General features: G+C 44.9%; 1 protein-coding gene across 1 annotated transcript in view; it reads left to right on the forward strand.

Moving 5' to 3' along the window:
* RPAP1 (RNA polymerase II associated protein 1) overlaps positions 1-18130 on the forward strand; it is a 44848-nt gene that overhangs the window by 7300 nt on the left and 19418 nt on the right. The window contains exons 6-13 of the mRNA XM_019552001.1: positions 2393-2614; positions 7552-7664; positions 8542-8640; positions 9144-9245; positions 10549-10716; positions 12119-12292; positions 16177-16311; positions 16458-16637. Coding sequence (XP_019407546.1) covers positions 2393-2614; positions 7552-7664; positions 8542-8640; positions 9144-9245; positions 10549-10716; positions 12119-12292; positions 16177-16311; positions 16458-16637 — 1193 coding nt within the window. The remainder of the gene's footprint in view (positions 1-2392; positions 2615-7551; positions 7665-8541; positions 8641-9143; positions 9246-10548; positions 10717-12118; positions 12293-16176; positions 16312-16457; positions 16638-18130) is intronic.

Raw genomic sequence — 18130 nt, forward strand, 5'->3', positions numbered from 1 at the left:
GACTTCTTGTTGTCCTTGATCTGGGAAGCTAGTCCCAGTTCCATCTCCGCCTTGGCCTTCCTGACTGCCCCCCTGCATCCCCGAGCAACTGCAGTATAATCCTCCCTGGTGATACCCCTTCCCTTCCATTGGGTGCGCGCCTCCCTTTTAGCTAGGAGACGTTCCCGGATGCTTTTGGTGAGCTATGGGGACTTGTGTGCCCTTGTGCTCCCTTTGATCCGTGTTGGGATTACCTCCCTTTGGGCTTGGAGGATTGTCTTCTTAAGGAGCGACCATTCTCCTTGGACACCTGACTCCTCTCCCTTCCGGGACCTCAGTGCTTCTCCGACTATTCTTTTTAGTTCATTGAAGTTTGCCCTCCTAAAATCTAAGGCTGTTGCCTTGCTGTAGGCCTTTGCCACCTTGCGTTGGATGGTGAATTCCAGCAGGCAATGATCACTGTCGCCCAGGTGGTCGAACACCCGTAGCCCCCTCACCAGGTCATCGCTGGTGGCCAGCACCAGGTTCAACAAGGCGTCTCCCCTGGTGGGGCTGTGCACCTCCTGGGTTAGATGGAGGTCCTGCATTTGGGCTAGGAACCTATGTGAGCGCTGAGACCTGGCTGACTGCTCTTCCCAGCAGATGTCTGGAAAGCTGAGGTCCCCCATGATGACCACGTCCTTTGACCTAACTACCTCCGTGAGCTGACTTACGAATTCCTGGTCTAGCTCTTCCCCTTGGTTGGGTGGTCTGTAGTAGACCCCCGCTGTTAAGTCCCTTTCCCCTCGACTGCCTTGTATTCTAACCCAGAACACTTCCGTGTGCCCCTCCTCGGACTCTGTGCTACCTGCTGGGGATGTGTATTCCTCCTTAATGTAGAGCACCACACCCCCGCCTTTCCTCCCTGTCCTGTCCCTCCTGTACAGCCTATAGCCCTTGCCATTCACCGCCCAGTCATGCGTTGGGTCCCACCATGTTTCCGTGAGCCCCACTATGTCTGGGTTGGTGTCAGCTAGCAGGAGGGTAAGTTCCTCCTGCTTGTTTCCCCATACTACGAGCGTTTGTGTAGAGGCATTTGAGGCCTCCTGTGGATGTGTGCACTGGCCCCCTAATCGTAGCATTGCCCTGGCCCCTGTTGCTTACCTGTGTATATGTTCTGCTCGTCGGTCTAAGCTGGGCTGTACTTGTGAGTGCTGCTTGGTTTAGTGGTCCAAAGCTTCCTCCTCCCTTGTCTTCCCCTTCCCCTGACAAACCTTGTTTAATGCCCAGCGGAGGAGATCCGCCAACCTGGAAGAGAACACATGCTTACCTTTAGGGGAAAGGTGGAGCCCATCGCACCCGAGCATGTCTCTTGTCGTGATGTGCAGGTCGTTGTCAAGGAAGCCAAAGCCCACCTCAGGACACCATTCCCGAAGCCACCAGTTGGTCTCTGCTATGCGCGTCTTATGCTGTCTTCCACTTCCGCTCACTGGTAGAAAAGAAGAGAATACCCACCTGTATCTTAAATTTAGTCATCTTTGATTTGGCCAAGTACAGTAACCAGCGTCATGGCTGTTTTCTAATAATGAGTTCTTTCATCTCTGCTACCTTCTATGGGGCAATCTCTGCACTTACAAGCATACAGGGAGTTGAATCTTGCCACGCTCCTAAAAGGAACATGACTGTCACAGTCCCCATTTTACAGAGGTGAGAGGCCTGCAAAAGCCTACATGGTGGGTCCATAGCAGAGATTGGAATAGAGCTGGGATCTCTTGACTGGCCTCTATTTAAGCCACAAAAGGTTCTGTCCTCCAGACACTTTCCTCCTTCTCCAAATCGTGAAGAGAGCATCCATTTTTATTCTCTGGGAGCTGAGTGAACCATAGTTAAGAGGGATAATCAGCTAGTCCAAACAGAATAAGAAGTCCCCTGAATTAGGACTCAGAATTTGAATTGAAGTTTTATTGTGGCTCATTCATTAGAAGATGAGTAATTCTTATTATGATGCTCTGTTCTTTGTATTCATGTAATGCTCATAATGATGTGCTGGGAAGAGGGTAGAAAGCCAGATCTGAGGTTGCCTCATGGACAAGATAGCAGAATTTTCTCCATAATGTATAACCCCCTTTTTAGTAACAAAGGGGAAAAATGGCAGTTTACATTTGCATTTCGGGAAAATAAACAGTTTAGGTCACTGCTTTGCCTTGACATTTATCAATTCTGTCCATTTATCACCTCTGCACCCAGTTTTGCCAAACTTAGATGATCAGGAAGTTATAAAGCTGTGAGTATCTCAGTTTGCAAAGTTTTGGCAAGTGATTTGGCAAATAGCGAAAGAAATAAGGGTGTTTGGACCTGGGAAGAACAATAGGAGCTGGACTCAACAAGTAATGTGAGAGTTAATGTCACTGTTCTGCTGTCTCATTTTTCACAGATCCCAATTTAGTTGCTTTCTTAAAATCAAAACATGTAGCTGATGGAGGTGAGAAGAAAGAATTATTCACAGAACAGGAGGGACCGGAGGATCCTGGACGCCAAGAATCTGGGCCTGAGTCCCAGCATGGTGCAGAGGAAACTGTGGAAGCGTCTTCCATGGAGAGGTCAGGCATGGAGGAGACCACAGGGGTTGAAAAGGACACAGGAACAGGAATCACAGGTAGCAAAATGTGTCCTTGATGACCAAATTCTGTGGCAAAGGTTGCCTGGCATCTGAATCATGTTGGCATGGAGTTCTGTGGTAGTGTGTTAATTGCCCAAATTTGAGTTTGGCTGGAGGTTCTTAAGTGTGTCAAATTTTGGGTTGAAAAGAAACAGCTAAGCTGTATTAAAAGGGTGGTATTCTACATAAACTGCTGTTATAAAGGCCCCGATGAAATGTCAGAAGTCGGTCTGAAATTTGTGAGAAGAAAAGCATTTTATTCCATGAGCTTCTTCGCCCTTCTGTGATGTGAATGAGGTAAGAGAAGCATGCTTTTCCCAGTTTGCTTTATTTTGCATTACAAAGGCTGGTTCTTGAAGATCAAATGAGGAGGTGAAGCTCCTGGGGCAGGGATGCAGTTTCTTGGTATAAATGATTATCTTGGCAATATGAGATTCTGTAACACATCGGAGTCACAGGGGTGGCCACCCCTAGGGCACTCCACTGTCTGGCCTACCACACCTTGATGGATAATAAATTAAGAGGGAGGCTGCCCCCAGACCTTTGCTAAGCCTCCATCCCACTGGTCTTATTACAGGGACTCAGCCAGGGGCCTCTCAGGTGCCCCATGGGACACCAGTGAGGCTTCCACCTCCCCTATAGCCTCTTCCACAGATTCCCACTGAGATGTTTACCCCTCTAGGTCAGCAGATATTTTGGAATTAGGTTATTTTGGCCCGCTCCTGTGGGCTTCTCTTTAAGCGGTGCTTTAAGGGGCATCCCATAATGCTATCTTAACGTTTATTCCTGATTCTCCACCATCCAGTGTATCTATGTCTTTCTTCTGTCCATACCCCACAAAAGATCCTTTACCTTTTCTCTTCTGTGTGGTGATAAGGGCATTTGTAAAGTCTCGGTTTTCCTTCCTTTCACAGAAAGGAAGGGGTGCAAGTCTCCTTGTCTTCCTTTTCCCTGTAGAAAGGAGACATGGAACTGGAGGTTGGAGTAAATCTCTGTCTTCTCTACTCCTAATCATTTCTCACCATTGTGTGTAAAAGGCAGTGAGTGGCCACCAAGGTCAGCAGGAAGTTGATGGTGCCTGGAGCTGCCAGACTGCCAGCACAGAATAGGTATCCTGAACCTAGTCTTAGCCCAGGACAGCCTTAACCTCAGCAGAGGTGGTGTGCAGGCCCATTGTGCTGTTATGGGATTTGTGAGCCCACCAGTTGCCTTTGGTTCTAATGCCTATTCCTATTTCTCTTGAGTTGGTGGGTCTCCCCTGAGGTTATAGTGGACAGGCAAAGGATTAGCACGTTGTCTCATTATGTCCAGCCATACTGCAAGAAGACATGAATGAGCATGGAGACTGAAATACCTGCTTGCCATAGGTTAATGTTACAATACTGTGGGGAAGCTTGTGCAGCTACTGCATATTATCCCTGTCATCTTGATAAAGAGGCATTTCCAGGACCCTTATATTAGTGTTGCATTCACTTAGACAATAGCAGCTCTTTTCCCTTGGGCTTCTATTCCCAGCCCCCTCCTCCTCTCCTTTTTCCCCTCTTTTACCTTTCTCTATCACATTGCCAGTGTTTTCTCCCTTCCCTCAGCTCTAGTTGTTTGTCTCTCCCTTGCTAGCCTACTTTTCCCATTTTATGTTCTCCCCTTGCTGTCTCCATCTCTTGAACTTCTCTTCTGATGTGTTCTTTGTGCTCCCGTGCATCATGCAGGCTGCCTAATGAGATCTTTGAATCGCTCCTGGATTTCAGCAGTGTGTTTTGGTGAGATAACAACAGCATTTGCCATTTCCTTGAAGAGAGAGGTGTGTGCGCGTGTGGGGAGGAAGGTTGGGGGAAGGAAAACTGATTAGTTTCTGCTGAAGGAAAACCCTCACCCTGCAGTTCTTCAGCTTGTTTTTCTGTAACAGTTTTATTTCGCTCCGGTTCTTGACTTCCATCAGCCGTAATCAAAAGGGCTATTTTTAGCTCTTCAATTTCAGAATAATTGAGTGCATAGGAGCATCCTGTTATGTAGCCCAGGTTTTTTTCTCATCTTCGTGCCAAGCACTAGCAGAAATTGGGTGTTCAGTATTGGGATCTTTAAAGGTTAGCCAAGATTGTAATGAAGCTCTTGGGATTAGTATGATATTCAGGAGTTCACATCTTGGGAGAGGTGTAGGAGGGGGAGATCCTGTGTTCTTCTTAGAAGACCAAATTGGAATAGAAAGTGGAGTTTCTGTAGAAGACTTGATACAGCAAAGAGAGGAAGAGCAGGAGAGCAATTATAAAAATCAGTGAGGCATTCCCAGCTGCCTGGGGTTATGCATGCAGCATGTCATGCTTAGCAGGGGATGTAAAGTATTAATTTTGCATTAGCACTTAGTATTAGGAAGTTGCTACTGCTGATGCCATAAAGTAAATTCATTGCGAGTAAAGCAGTGGGAGCGCTAATTCTGAATTCCACGGGGGAGAGGACAGTTAGGTTCCATTCTAAAGTAGGGCAAAAACCTCCTCCTCCATTAAGTAAAAGGCTTCAGTTTCTAACCAAGTTGATGCTGAGCTGTTTGCCCAGCCCTTTGTAATCCCATCAGACAAAAATATACCTCTTGGCTCTGTAAAGGGGAGCTGGGAGGGGATGAGGGGAGAGAAAGAGAGAGCTTTGTAACCCTTAATGTATTGTAAGGCTGGAAAAGTTATGTACATATGCTGCATTCAAACTGCCAGCTTGTGTTTTCTGTAAAGGGATTTCTCAGTAATTGAACAATCTGCTGATGCCTTGGAATATATATTCGTCTTTTCCTGTTGACAAGATTGTAATGTTAGAGTCTGTCAGTAGCATTTGTAATTCTATTCATGGTGCGATTAAATCAACCCTATCAACTTAGTGATTAATTGAGAGGGAGAAAACAAATTGTTGAATTAGAAATGTCAATAGATTTCAGTTTTCTGCTGATTTTACTTCCTCTTGTTTCACACCCCACCCACAAACAATCCCCTCTTACATTTCAGATGCTTTTTTTCTTCAATTAGAATTCATGCTGAGCCTTTGGCTGGAGTTGTGTGGAACAGTTTTCTGGCTGGGGTAAATAGCTCTGTGCTTGGTTCGTTGCCTGAGTCAGTTCTACATTGATCATGAGTGTGTGGCTGCATCCTAGAAAAAATGGAAGCTCTTTTTGAAGGTTAATAAGCCAGAAAAGGAACCTGTTAGGTTTCAGGTCAAATCTGCAGGAAATGGGATTTCCGTGTGACCTATTGTTCCTTGAGCTCCAGGGCATCAGGTTTAGCAGCAACCTTGTAAACAACATCTTCAAGTCCCAATCTTGTTTTGTTCTCATAGGAACCGTGTTCCTTCTCTTTTGGTAAGCCCTCAGTCTTCTGGTCAAAGTGCTTGCTCCAGCTGAGTAGCCATAATATATGAGCGCGTATGGCTTCTCTGATAGAATCTAGGTGTGGCAAAGACTTGTTATCTCATCTGTTCCCAGCCAGCATGTGATAGCTTTCTCTCATACCTTTGTCTGCAGTTAATTCAGGATCCAGTTACATTCGGACATAGACACAGTTTTAAATGGTTTTTCTACATATCTGAAGGTAGCAGGTAGCACATGAATGCTGCAGTGCTGGGGCGGATGGAGCATCCCACAAGAGTGCGGGAGGGTCCCCAGCACACTTGGCAGCAGACCCAGAAGTGGACCAGAAGCACTTCCAGTTCACTACTGGGTCTGCTGGGGAGCACGCAGGACCCCTCCCACCCCTGTGTCTTGGTGACTGGTGCCTCCTGGGTCTGAGGGGAACATGCTGAGTTGGGGGGCCCTCCATGCACCCCCCAGTGGACCCAGAAGTGGACCGGAAGTACTTCTGGTCCACTTCTGGGTTTGCCACTGAGCACGTGGACCCCCCTGCGCTCCTGTGAGCTGCTCCATCTGCCTCAGCATTGCAGTGTTCATGAGCCATGCCTGGTGCCTCGAGGTATGTAGAAAAAACCTTTAAGGCTGTCTATGGCCGAATCACTGATTTTTTGAATCAGCAGAGAATCTTCAGATTTGGATTTGACTGAATTGAACCAAAGACAGTGATCTGAATCAACAAATCCAATCACTATCCCTGATTCAGGCTGAATCCAAATCAAATATGGCCCGTTTTGCACACCCGTACTTTCAAGCAATCTACTGAGTTGCTGATGAGCCAAACCATGTGTATTTCTAACCCTTTTAATCTTTCCTCAAAAGTAGATCATTTCAGCCTTTAATGCAGTGTCCAGAACTGCACAGTGTTTCAGTTGTTGTAGTTGTATCAAGTAGGGAGCCATTACTTCTCTGCCCTGTGACATGGTGCCTTTATACATGCAGTCCAAAACCATGCTGACCTTCTTATTTACTACATTTCATGGCAGGCCAATAACTTGCTCTCCAATCTCATCTCTTCGCCCCTTTAGCATCACTGCTTTCTAGCTTTTACCTGCTTATTTCAGATTTCCCCCCTAGTTGATGTTGGCTTGCATTTTTTTAAAGCTTCATTTGACTTTCTGTTTCTAGTCACTCTGTCTTTTCTGTCCTGCCTGATGTTCAGCTCCTCCCAAATTAGCATAATCTGTGAATACTATTACAATGCTGTTTATTTCCTTTCTTATATCTTGTAAAAGATTAAATCTTTTGACAAACAAGTTTTTTTGGGTAAATCTGATCTCTCTTCTGGATAGATGTTTCTTTTTTATAAAAGAGATAGGCAGACAAGGTTTTTGGGTAAATCCAGTGTCCTTACACCTACATGGCTACAATCTACACCCCTGTAAATCTTTTGATGTTTATGCACCGACAAAGAGTCAATTTGTAGATGGTTGCTTCTTACTGTATATGAAACCTGTGTTTTAAATACTCTCAGAACCAAGTATGTTGCAACAGTGTTTGCCTTTATGCCAAGGAAGGGTAATGCTTCTGTTTTTTTCCTACCGTTCAAAAGATGACCTTCCTGTGAAGCCCAAGAAGGAGTGGGTCCACATGGATAATGTGGAGTTTGAGAAGTTGGAGTGGATGAAGGATCTGCCCCATCCTCGTCAGAGGAGAACTAAAAAGGTTCAGAAAATAGAAAGTGTTATTTTTCTTATTTTGGTTGTTTGTGGGATGTGTGGTTCGTGTTTGTGAAGTCTCCAAAGAGTAATATTGCTGAGAAGTGAGTCTTCTGTTCTTCAAGCAAAGTGATGCCAACAGTGGCATTTCTCCAGATCTTTCATGGGGGAGACTAATTTGTTTCATGTAACATGAGAATCTGGTTACTGTATTCATCCTGTTTTAGCTCTTCCACAGTACTGTGTACAGATAAACGGGGATTAATCTGGAGTTGAGGTAGGACTTCAGTTTTTAATGATTTTGAGATGTCTGGGAAATAAAAGTTTATGGGAACTGGAATATTTGGGAAAAAACTGTGAAAGTTAAGGAAGAAGGCTAAGTAGGATCAAGCGAAGTAACTTTGAACTTTGTGGGTACTAACAGGTGAGGGGGCCCCCTCGCCGAAGTGCTTTACTGAAAGAGGCAGCGTGTTAGTTTGACCCAGTTTCACAGCATCTGTATAGATTGGGCCCTTCACCAGGGCTTTTTAGCACTTCTTTATGTAATAGCTGATTCAATCAGCTATTAGATGGAAGTGCCAACAAGCTCTGTTGAAGGAGCTGATCTATACAGATTGTTGGACAATCCAGGTCTAACTAATGCAGTGCCTCTTCTGGGCATGTGCTGTGCTCGATGCAGGGGTGTACCGATCTTAAGGTGCTGTTTTGTTTTGTGTGTGGGATTTTTTTCCCACATTTGTAAGCAACCTGTGAGTTTAGGTTTTGGGAAGTTTGTGAGCCAAGAGCATGTAACTGTTTTGAGGAAGAAGGATTTAGGAGGTGGATGGGAGTGGAAGGCAGTAAAAGTAATCTCTCTCTCTCTCCCTCTCTCTCTCCTCTCTCAGGGAATGCTAGCCAGGTTTAGTTTGAAGGGAGACTTGATTCCTCCAGATATAGACTTACCTACTCATTTGGGCCTACATCATCATGGAGAAGAAGCAGAAGTAAGTACAGACCAGAATAAAGAGTAAATGTCAAGACAAGAATATTACTTGAATTTCCATGTTTAATTCTTAAGATTCTTTTTATGTCAAGGCTTTCTAGTGTGGACACCTAAGAGTTCATAGGCAAATGACTCTCTGTTCAGTAAGGACTCCAGAGGAGAAGTCATAACAGATTGGCTCAACTTGTTGTTTTTTGAACATGCAAAAGTTTTTTTCTTAAACTTCATTAATGCTTTCACCTTTTGACAGTATAGATAGTTGCAAAAGAAAATGAACATCTTCACCTGCGCACTGTTTTACCTATAAAGATATAGACTGTCTGTAACTGGTTACATGAGGTAGAATCTCTTCAGTAATTTGCATAAAGCATTACTCACAACTTTGCAGTGCAGTTAGTCCCACATGCTACATAACATTTTTGGAATGAGCTGTGCTTTAAATAGCTTATTTTATCTGTTGTTGGTTTTGCTATGTTTGTTCGTTTTTCTTTTTCCCTCATTTAGAGGGCTGGCTACTCCCTCCAAGAGCTCTTCCATTTGTCCCGCAGTCAAGTCATTCAGCAGAGGACATTGGCACTGCAGGTACTGGGCTGTATTGTTCAAAAGGTGAGCAAATAGTGTGTGGAAATTTCCCTCTTATGTATACTCCTGGTAGTATCAAGGCACAGAGTCCTGGGTATGATGTACTTATTCTCCTTTGTGTGGGCAGCACAAAGCATATAGATGTTAGCCAGGCATCTTCAGCAGAGGATTCCCCTTAGGAAGGGGAGCTCCTTAGTAGTGCCTAGTTGGCAGGACCAATTCCTGGCTCAGTTTTCCTTCCTACCTGACTGGGTAGCTGTGGATGCATGGCTGCTCTAATCACCATGGGGACTGGACTAGACCTGAAGCTCAGGAGAACTTGACTATGGGAGAACTGAGCATCAAGTATCATCAGAAGCTGTTCAAAAGGGCTGTTTAGTAGGGTCATATTTCCTGCTTGGGGGAAGGGAGGTGGGTCCAGGGCTTCATCTGCATTAAGCTGTTTTGTTGTCAGTGTGTGACAAACCTGTTGTTGATGCACTGACCCTTTCACTTCTGTTGCCTGAGCCAAGTTGGTGACATGCTTGTTCTGTGGGAGGTGAGAATGAACCATCCTACTTGTAAAACAACATTGCCAGCACCAGAAGGCGAAATGAATGTCTGCTTTAATGGAAAGCAGCACACCTGCCTACCTGATTTCTAGGGAAAGTGCTCATGTTTCCTCCTACAGTGCCTGACACACAGAAGTTATAATATAATGATGTTGGCCTGGTTGGGTCAGGAGATGGTAGGTCCAGAATTTCCATCATTTGTGAATGTCATGATGCTATTTGGTTCCTCTTCTAGAGCTTATGAAAGATTTTAAATGACTGTAAATCTCTTGATGCTCATGTACCAGCAGAGAGTCAATTTAAAGATAGTATTCCCCTTATTTACACTCAATCAAAAGATTTGTTCTTTGGGGTGAGGAAAAAGGAGTTGTTCACCTACCAAAATGAAGGGAAAGGAATAAGAAATAGAAGATAAAGCATTTTCTTGCTCTTTCTGTCAGAGCCATCCTTGGGGTGGGGCATGAATCGGGGCGACCTCTCCAGGCCCCATGCTTTGGGGGGCCCGATGGAGCTGGACGGAGTGGTGGTGGCGTGTCCAGCTGCTTGGTTGTCTGTGTCTCACCACCCCGCTGCCCCTTGTGCCAGGCAACAACAACTTCTTTGGGTCCAGGATTGGAGTGGAGGCAGGACCCCACATGGGCTGATTTGCCCCAGGCTTCGCACCCTGCTCAGATTGCCTCTGCTTCCTGTACTTTCAATATAAGTAGCGATTTAAGGTGCGTTTCCATGTACCTTATTATCTTTGACACTGAGGAGGTGGATGGCATGTCTTTCAGGCCAAGGCAGGGGAGTTTGTCTCCTCCCTGAAAGGTAGTGTTCTGCGCTTGCTGCTTGATGCTGGTTTCCTCTTCTTGCTGCGCTTCTCCTTGGATGACCCAGTGGATAATGTAATTGCAGCCTCCATCCATGCCCTCCATGCACTGCTGGTGTCTCCTGATGATGAGGTGAGAGAGAAAGAGATTTCCATGCTGGATTGATTCTGACTTGGGTGTGGGAATTGCAAAGAAAAGACCAAGTAAGTCACTTGGACCACGTTTTGGTGGTCAACCAAGCATTAACACCAACACAGTACTGTTCTCATACTTTGTTCAGCTTAACTGTAAGCAGTAGAGCTTCTGCTGTCCCATGGGAGCCTTTTTCTCTATCTAATAGATTTCTTTGGACAAAATGTTTTCCTAGCTTTCGGACTATTTCTACCTTTCCTTACATTTAGCTCAGGACTACTGAGAGTCTCCATTCTTGGCAATCGCATAGTCCATATAATTCATGCCCCCTATTTAGCCAGATTCTTTGAATTAATTTTATTTAATTTGACTTGTGAATTCAGTGGCATCCAGCTTTTTATTGTGGTGCTACTGTTCCAGCCTGTGGATTGGCAGCCGTATGCCTTCTCCATTGTACCTTATCCCAACACAGTTGGCATACTAGATCCTTTCCTCCCTCCATTTTCTCTTGTTCCCTCTTCATGCTTTTGGGTCAGTTTGTTGTCCTTACACACATTTTTTCTGGGGTCTTGGTAATGTTTTCCTTTATCTAGAACTTTTTGACTCCTAAATGTAAGAATGGAATACCAGTTTCCTGAAGTCCTAGCCCACTCTCCAAACCTCCTCTCATTTGTAACTATGTCACTGAGTTGCCTTCAACTTTAGCCTTTTCCACATTACTTTTTTGTGCCCCTTAATAGTTTGAGCTGTTGTGACTTTCACCCAAGATTTTTCAAGCACTTACAAACAAGTACTCAGCTCAGTCATCACCTTGTGAGACCAGTAACTAATGTCATTTGACTGACTGACAAACTAAGTCGTAGAAATCATCAAGTAGTACAAGCCTCAAACTCGGTTTTCATTTGGAAAAAAAAAACATTTTCTGGTATGGATGTAACACTTTCCCTGCAGTGCTGGAAGACCGAATATAGCAGTGTTGTTTAGAACCTGAGATGAAAACTCTCTAGTGTTTTTATTGCCCACATTGAGAGGTTCAAAAATTCAACAAAAAACTTTAAAGAGCCAATTTAGTAATGATTATTAACAGTGTTCTTTTAGGTCACCTACCAGTGGTCAATACTGTGACAGAGACAAGAATAGGACCAAGAAAACTGACTTTCTGTGTTCAATTACTAGACAAGCAATTAATTACTCTCTTGCTCCCTATTTAAAATGCTTTTATTTCAGTGGGTGGCATCACTAGGTGCTCTCATCTGAGATGTGAGCTTTGTAAACATGCCACAATTCCTTGTTCCTATTTTTGGGTGAGTTGGTTTGTATTTCAAAGCACTTCTAAAAATATTTCCCTTTTCCAGCCTTTCTTTGTCAAAATATATTACACCTGCTTTTCTTTTCTTAACAGAAATACCTTGACTGGACTTTCTCATGGTACCAGGGGATGGCTGTGTTTCCCTTCATCCCTAATGAGGAGGAAGAGGAGGAGGAAGAAGAAGAAATGATGGAAAAGAGTCCAGGAAAAAAGTCAAAGGATGAAATCAGACCAGATCCAGATGTGGCCCAGTATGACGTCATAAAGGTAAAGTCAAAGCTCTGGCCAGAATCTCTGTACAGTAAGGCTATGTATCCGGCTAAAGTTTTTACCAAGTAGTATATTAAATAGGATATTTTTAACAAGTGGCATAACTCTGCCCTGGCTTTTTGGTGTTGTGTTGCTGCCATCCATTATTGGAGAAGTAGTTTTTCCAGTTATGGTTGTGGTTTGGTTGATGACCAATATGTCATACAGTGTTCTTGAACCAGAGTGTGGGAAATGGAGACAAGTGCATCTCTGACTTTTATTTTCCTTTTCTCTTCAGATTTTCTAAAATGTTGCAAACAGACTTGAGTGGGTTAAGCTCTTTTACTTTGTATTCAGAATGTCAGTATACGCATCCTCTAATGGTTAGAGATCTCCACAAGAGTGGGTGTATATGTATATGCAGGGAATTGAAGCTAGAGCGAGCTCTACATAGCTGGATTGGTATAGTGCATTCCAGTGGATGTTTCTGCAGCATCAGTGACCAAGGTGTCATCTTTACTGATGCTGCATATCACCTAAGTTGAAACCACCCACTTTCCTTTTTATAGTTGCATTTTGCAGTTAAATCCCTTCAATGTCAATGTGTATTGCCATTTGATTTGCTTTATCTCCAAGTTGAGACCTAAGAATACAGTCAGTTTTGTCATTTTAAAGTGATCTGTCCAGGTGATAATAGCACAACCACTTTTGTCTGCTGTGGTCACATAGGTTCCTAATTGCAGCAAAACACAAATGTTTACCATATTTACTTGAATTCAAGATAAGGGCCCCTCTTGTCCACAACATGGGGTACAAAAGCTTGTCTTGGATTCAAGTATAGGCTCAGGGTAGGTGGGATGGCTTGTGTGGGTGGGAGGGCACATAGAGGTGACCTGCCTGTGTGGCTTGGGCAGAGCACAGAGGAAACCATGCTTGCTGTCTCTGTCCTTCCTCCTCTATGTATTTTCTGCTCCAGCTCCAGCTTTGGCCCCTCCAGCCTTGACTTGCCTGGGCCCAGAGCTGCTGCTGCTGCTGCTGCCCAGCTGGGCTAGGCTAGGGCAACTGCTGCTAACTGCCCTGGAACCAGAGCAGAGAAGTGGAAGGTAAGTAGCAGGAGTGGGGAGTGCAGGAAGTAGGGGTCAGGCACAGGTGGGAACAAGTGGCAAAGGTCAGGCACAGGCAAGTGGGGGGGAAAGACGGGTGGTAAGGCAGGGCAGGGGGTTGGGGGCAGGCACTGGGGAAGAGCAGGCGGTAGAGATCAGGGTCAGGTATGTGGGGGGCAAGTGGTACGGGATAGATATGGAGGTGCAGGAGGCAGGTAGCAGGGGAGCAAGATGGCGGGGAACAAAAGGCAGAGAGGGCAGGCAATGTGGGAGGCACCCTGGCCCATCTGCCCTGCACCCAGCACTGGGGAGGGAGCCCATGTGGGCGGAACAGTTAGCTGGGTGGCTGGGATAGGGTTGCAGATGGCCAGGGAGCAGCATCTAGGACTGAGATGAAAGGTACCAGGGAGACCCTGGGATTTTGGGACAGTGACAGTGTAGAGATGGGGCCTGGGGCAGAGCTGCAATCCACTTCCCATGTGCCCCTGTGATGGGCACAAGTTCTGTGGGTAGGGGTGTGCAAGGAGCAGATCATGACTTTGCCCTGGCCCTGGTGCTGCGCTGTCACCATCCCAAGATTGGGGGTCTGGCCCTGGACACGGCTCCTTGCCCACCTGTGGCCCTATACCGTCTGCCTTGGCGTATCTGCTCACAAAGCTCCCAGCCTGTGGGTGGATAACACCCCTGGGATTGCAGGGTGGTGACATTGTGGGGCCAAGGCTTGGGTAGAACTCTGGTTCTGTAGGCAGGGACTTGCAAGGAGCAGATTGCAGCACTGGCCTGGACCCGTGTAGGCAGGGTGCACAGCCAGGTGGGCAGCAGGTCAGGCAGGGAGCTACATCTGGGGCTGGGATCTTGGGGTGTTGATAGTGAGGGGCCAGAGCAAAACCATGATCCGCTCCCTGCATGACCCTGCCCATGGAACCCGCACTTGTCGCAGGAGCGTGCAGGCAGTGGATTACAGCTCTGCCTGCGCTGTCATCACCCTGTGACCCTACCTCGTGGTGCTGGCCTTGCCTGCTCATCCCGCTCCTGAACGCAGCTCTCTGCCCACCCATGGCCCCATCCCACATAGGAAGTTTTGGTGAGCTGTTGCAGGGGGAAAATGAGGTGCTGACCTAGCCCAGCAAAACTCCCTATGTAGCCTGTGGGCCCAAATAATTGCCCACCCCTGAAATGCAGTAATAATAGCTGAGGAGAAATCGTTTTCTGGTTTAGAATTCAGGAAGCTAAACTTATAGGTCAGTATAATAGCCAGATCCCCCAAACACACTTTTTTTGGTTTTGAATCTTACATTGTGAGTAGCCTGAGGTCAGGGGAGACTTAGGATAAAGTTCTCTAATGTTCTGCAGTGTAAACATCCAGGCAGCGCCTGTTTTTTGGCTGATACAGTGGATAACCAAGGGTGCTTGGCAGGGGGGAAATTTAAACCAAAGCAATTTTTTAAAAACATGCTGAACTCAGCCAAGCCTGGGATTGTGGCACTGACTGGCAGGGGCTTTTGAGAAAAGATCTGCATTAGGCAGTTCTGATCTTTAATGAGCTAGATGCCCATTTCACAGGCTGCTGAAGTGCAACATGTAATGGCACATTTGATTTGTGAAACCTCTTTCTGAATACTTTGATGCATCTAAAATGCACATTAATTCTTAGAACAGCTCTGGTGCTGCTGTGATCCTGGCCATTTGTGTAAGATAGCGCCAGGTCTCCTTCTTCAATTACAGAGTGTTTAATGGTTTAGCAGGTCTGTAAACAAACAAAAAAATCCAAACCCTAAGGGCTGTATTCCTGTGTGAGGAGAAAGCAAAAGATACTGCTTCATGTGGAAATTAAGGGGCTCTTTGTTAACTCTTTAATATTTAGAAGTTGGATCTTCCTATTCTTATTGTAAGTGTGTTTTTATTAAATGCCAGAACAAATTACTGTACCAAGATTTTAACACACTCCAAGAAATAAAAAGGACATTCCTAATACCAGTATCCAGAAATGAATGAACCTATTCCTGTAAATTGAATTTTGCTTCCCGGCTCTGCCACTGACTGACTTCCTACTGTTCATCCCTGAAAAAGGCACCTCATCTCTGTCTGTGTCCCCATTTTTGTACCTACAAAAAGGAGGTAATTGTCCATTCTCTGCTTCTTTCATTTGCCTCTGACATCTGATACCAGCCACTGATAGAGACCATTTACTGGGCTAGGTGGACCAGTTACTGGTCCTTTATGGTTCAGGAAGAGATGCTAGAACCTTTTTGGGCACATCATTTCATATCTGTCTGTTATGAGGAAAGTTTTTTCCTATTCCTCATTGTTCAGTGGTGTCCTGAAGCAGGAGGGTTTGGTTTTCCTTTAAACTGATCTGAACCAGAATGGAAGATTGGGGTCACCAAATAGTACATATATTACACAATTCACTGGTTAATTACACAATAAATTTAGACCAGTGACATGTGCAAAGTAATTATCATGCTATAAAAATGTCCATCCAGTTATAAAAAGAGGCAACCAGCTACAGAGTTAGTGCTTGAAAACGTGCAACAACTGTATACCTGATTTATAATCATCTTTAATTTGAACATGTGGCAGGACCCTTAGCCAGTTTTTTTTACTTGTTTGCCTCCATGCTGGTGATTCTTAACAGTGTTCTCCTTTTGCTCTAAAAAGTGATTTAAAATTCTTTTCCTCGAAAATGAAAAACTAAAAAGGATTTCCCCCCACCTCCCAATGGCTTCAGGAGAAACAATTTGTCCAGAGTAAGTGTTAGGAGTATAAAGAGGCTTTTTCTTTCCCCTCGTCTTCCAGGGACTTTTGAAGACCAGAATCCTTCACCGGCTGAGGTACATCCTTGAGGTAGTGCGACCCGTCCCCTCAGTGGTGCTGGACATTCTGGATATTCTTACCCGTGTAGCAAGGCATTCCTCTGAAGCATGCATTCAGGTAACAGTCCAGTTGTGCAGGGGCTTATAGGGGAAGGAGCAAGAAATGGAGAGAGGAGAGGGAGACTCTCAATATACTAACCATCTGATTGCTTGAACTGTTTCCCCTACTGAGTGGTTGTCTCTGCTACTGGCTGTTTTCTGCAGCTTCTGGACTGTCCTCGGCTGATTGAGACCATTGTTAGAGAGTTTCTCCCTACCCGGTGGGATCCCCAGGTGGCTGAACAAGGGCAGCTGCTTAACAGCCTTCATGGAGTAGCTTGTGCCACTGCCATGAAGTTCATTAGAGTCCTGGCATCTGGAGGCAGGAATGCAGCAGCCAGACTGGTAAGTGATTGTGACTTGACATTGCTTTTGTGACCACAAGGGGCACAGGTAGAAGTCCTGATTCTTTGTGCCTGTTTTTCTGCACAAAGGTAGAGGAAGAATTAGCCATGGATCTAAACTGCAGAATTGGATCTAAACTTCACCAAAGCTTGGGGGTAGGTAGAGAGAGTTGTTTCGAGCAGGCTGATTCAGATCCAACTTCACAATGAAGAGGAATAATGCCTCTAGGAACCTAGGACTGAAAAGGTCCTCACGGGCCATTGAATCCAGTTCCCTGTGATTACAGGTGATGACTTATCCCAAGAGGCTAAAAAATTGGCCTTTTCAACTCCACAACTATGTTGTGAGAACAGACCACAGAAAAGCAGGGGAGACAGACAATATCACTGCCATGTTACTGCAGTGACAGAAAAGCTTTTCAAATAGGACCAGAGTAAGACTCCATCTCTGTGTCCTCCAACTGTTTTGAATGTAGCATTTTTAATAGTACCTAATAAATCACCATCGAGGAAATTTCCCTTTTCAACAAGAGAACTCTAACCTCTATGCAATAAAATGAAGTATTATGTATGTGAGTAATGGACAGTATGTGTGTATATATCTATGTGTTCTCAAGCATGTACAAATCTAAACTCTGCAGGCTAGCTCTTCTCAGAGCTCTCACTGTATCCCATGGTCATCTACCCTAGTGTCAGTCTTGTTACTTGGAGCATCCTAGTGTGGCATGTTGCAAGCGTTTAGGTGTCAGACCATCAAGCCATGGAAACAGCATGAAAAGTCTTAGCATTCAAAATGTCATGCTTTGTCCCATGATCTGCAGGGGTCACTTAAAAATCCAGCTTGATACATTAGTACATTCATTTTCATATTGCTCTGTATGAACTTGAATGTAAATAAATGCTCTACAGCATGTCCATGTATCGCAATGAAATAGTCATGATATAAAGAATATAACATGTCCTTCCCCTAGAAGATTTGTTTCCTTTTTCCCACACTCTAGACCTTTTTCTGTTTGAGGACAAATATCCAATAGTTAAAGGGTGTAACTTATCCTCAGAGTCTGTGAAGGCTGAGGAACCTTACTGTTCACTAAACCAGAACATTTCCAAAGAAAGTGAAATTCCATCATCCAGTAAAGTAGTACAATGGATGTAAAGTATTGCATTTCCTGGCTAGAGGGCCTTGCTTATGGTCAGATTGATTACCACATTTGAAATTGGGAAGGAATTTTACCGTATGGTCAGATCAGCATGGACTGTGGATGGTTTTTGCCTACTCTTGTAACAGGGGATATCAGTCTATTGTATGTCTTGAGCATGTTTTAACAAGCTACTTCCTCCTTCCAGTGGCAGGTTATTGATAGTGCCCTCATCCCTTGCCTTATCTATGGCAAGTAAAAGGTGATTTTTATAGTTTCAACACTCTGTCTGGTAGTTGTATGTGTGAGGGTTGTTACTGACATTTTTAAGAAAGGGGTAGAGACAACACATGCC

Source organism: Crocodylus porosus, unplaced genomic scaffold, assembly GCF_001723895.1.
Source record: "Crocodylus porosus isolate Cpor-Errol unplaced genomic scaffold, CroPor_comp1, whole genome shotgun sequence".
NCBI lineage: Eukaryota > Metazoa > Chordata > Crocodylia > Crocodylidae > Crocodylus > Crocodylus porosus.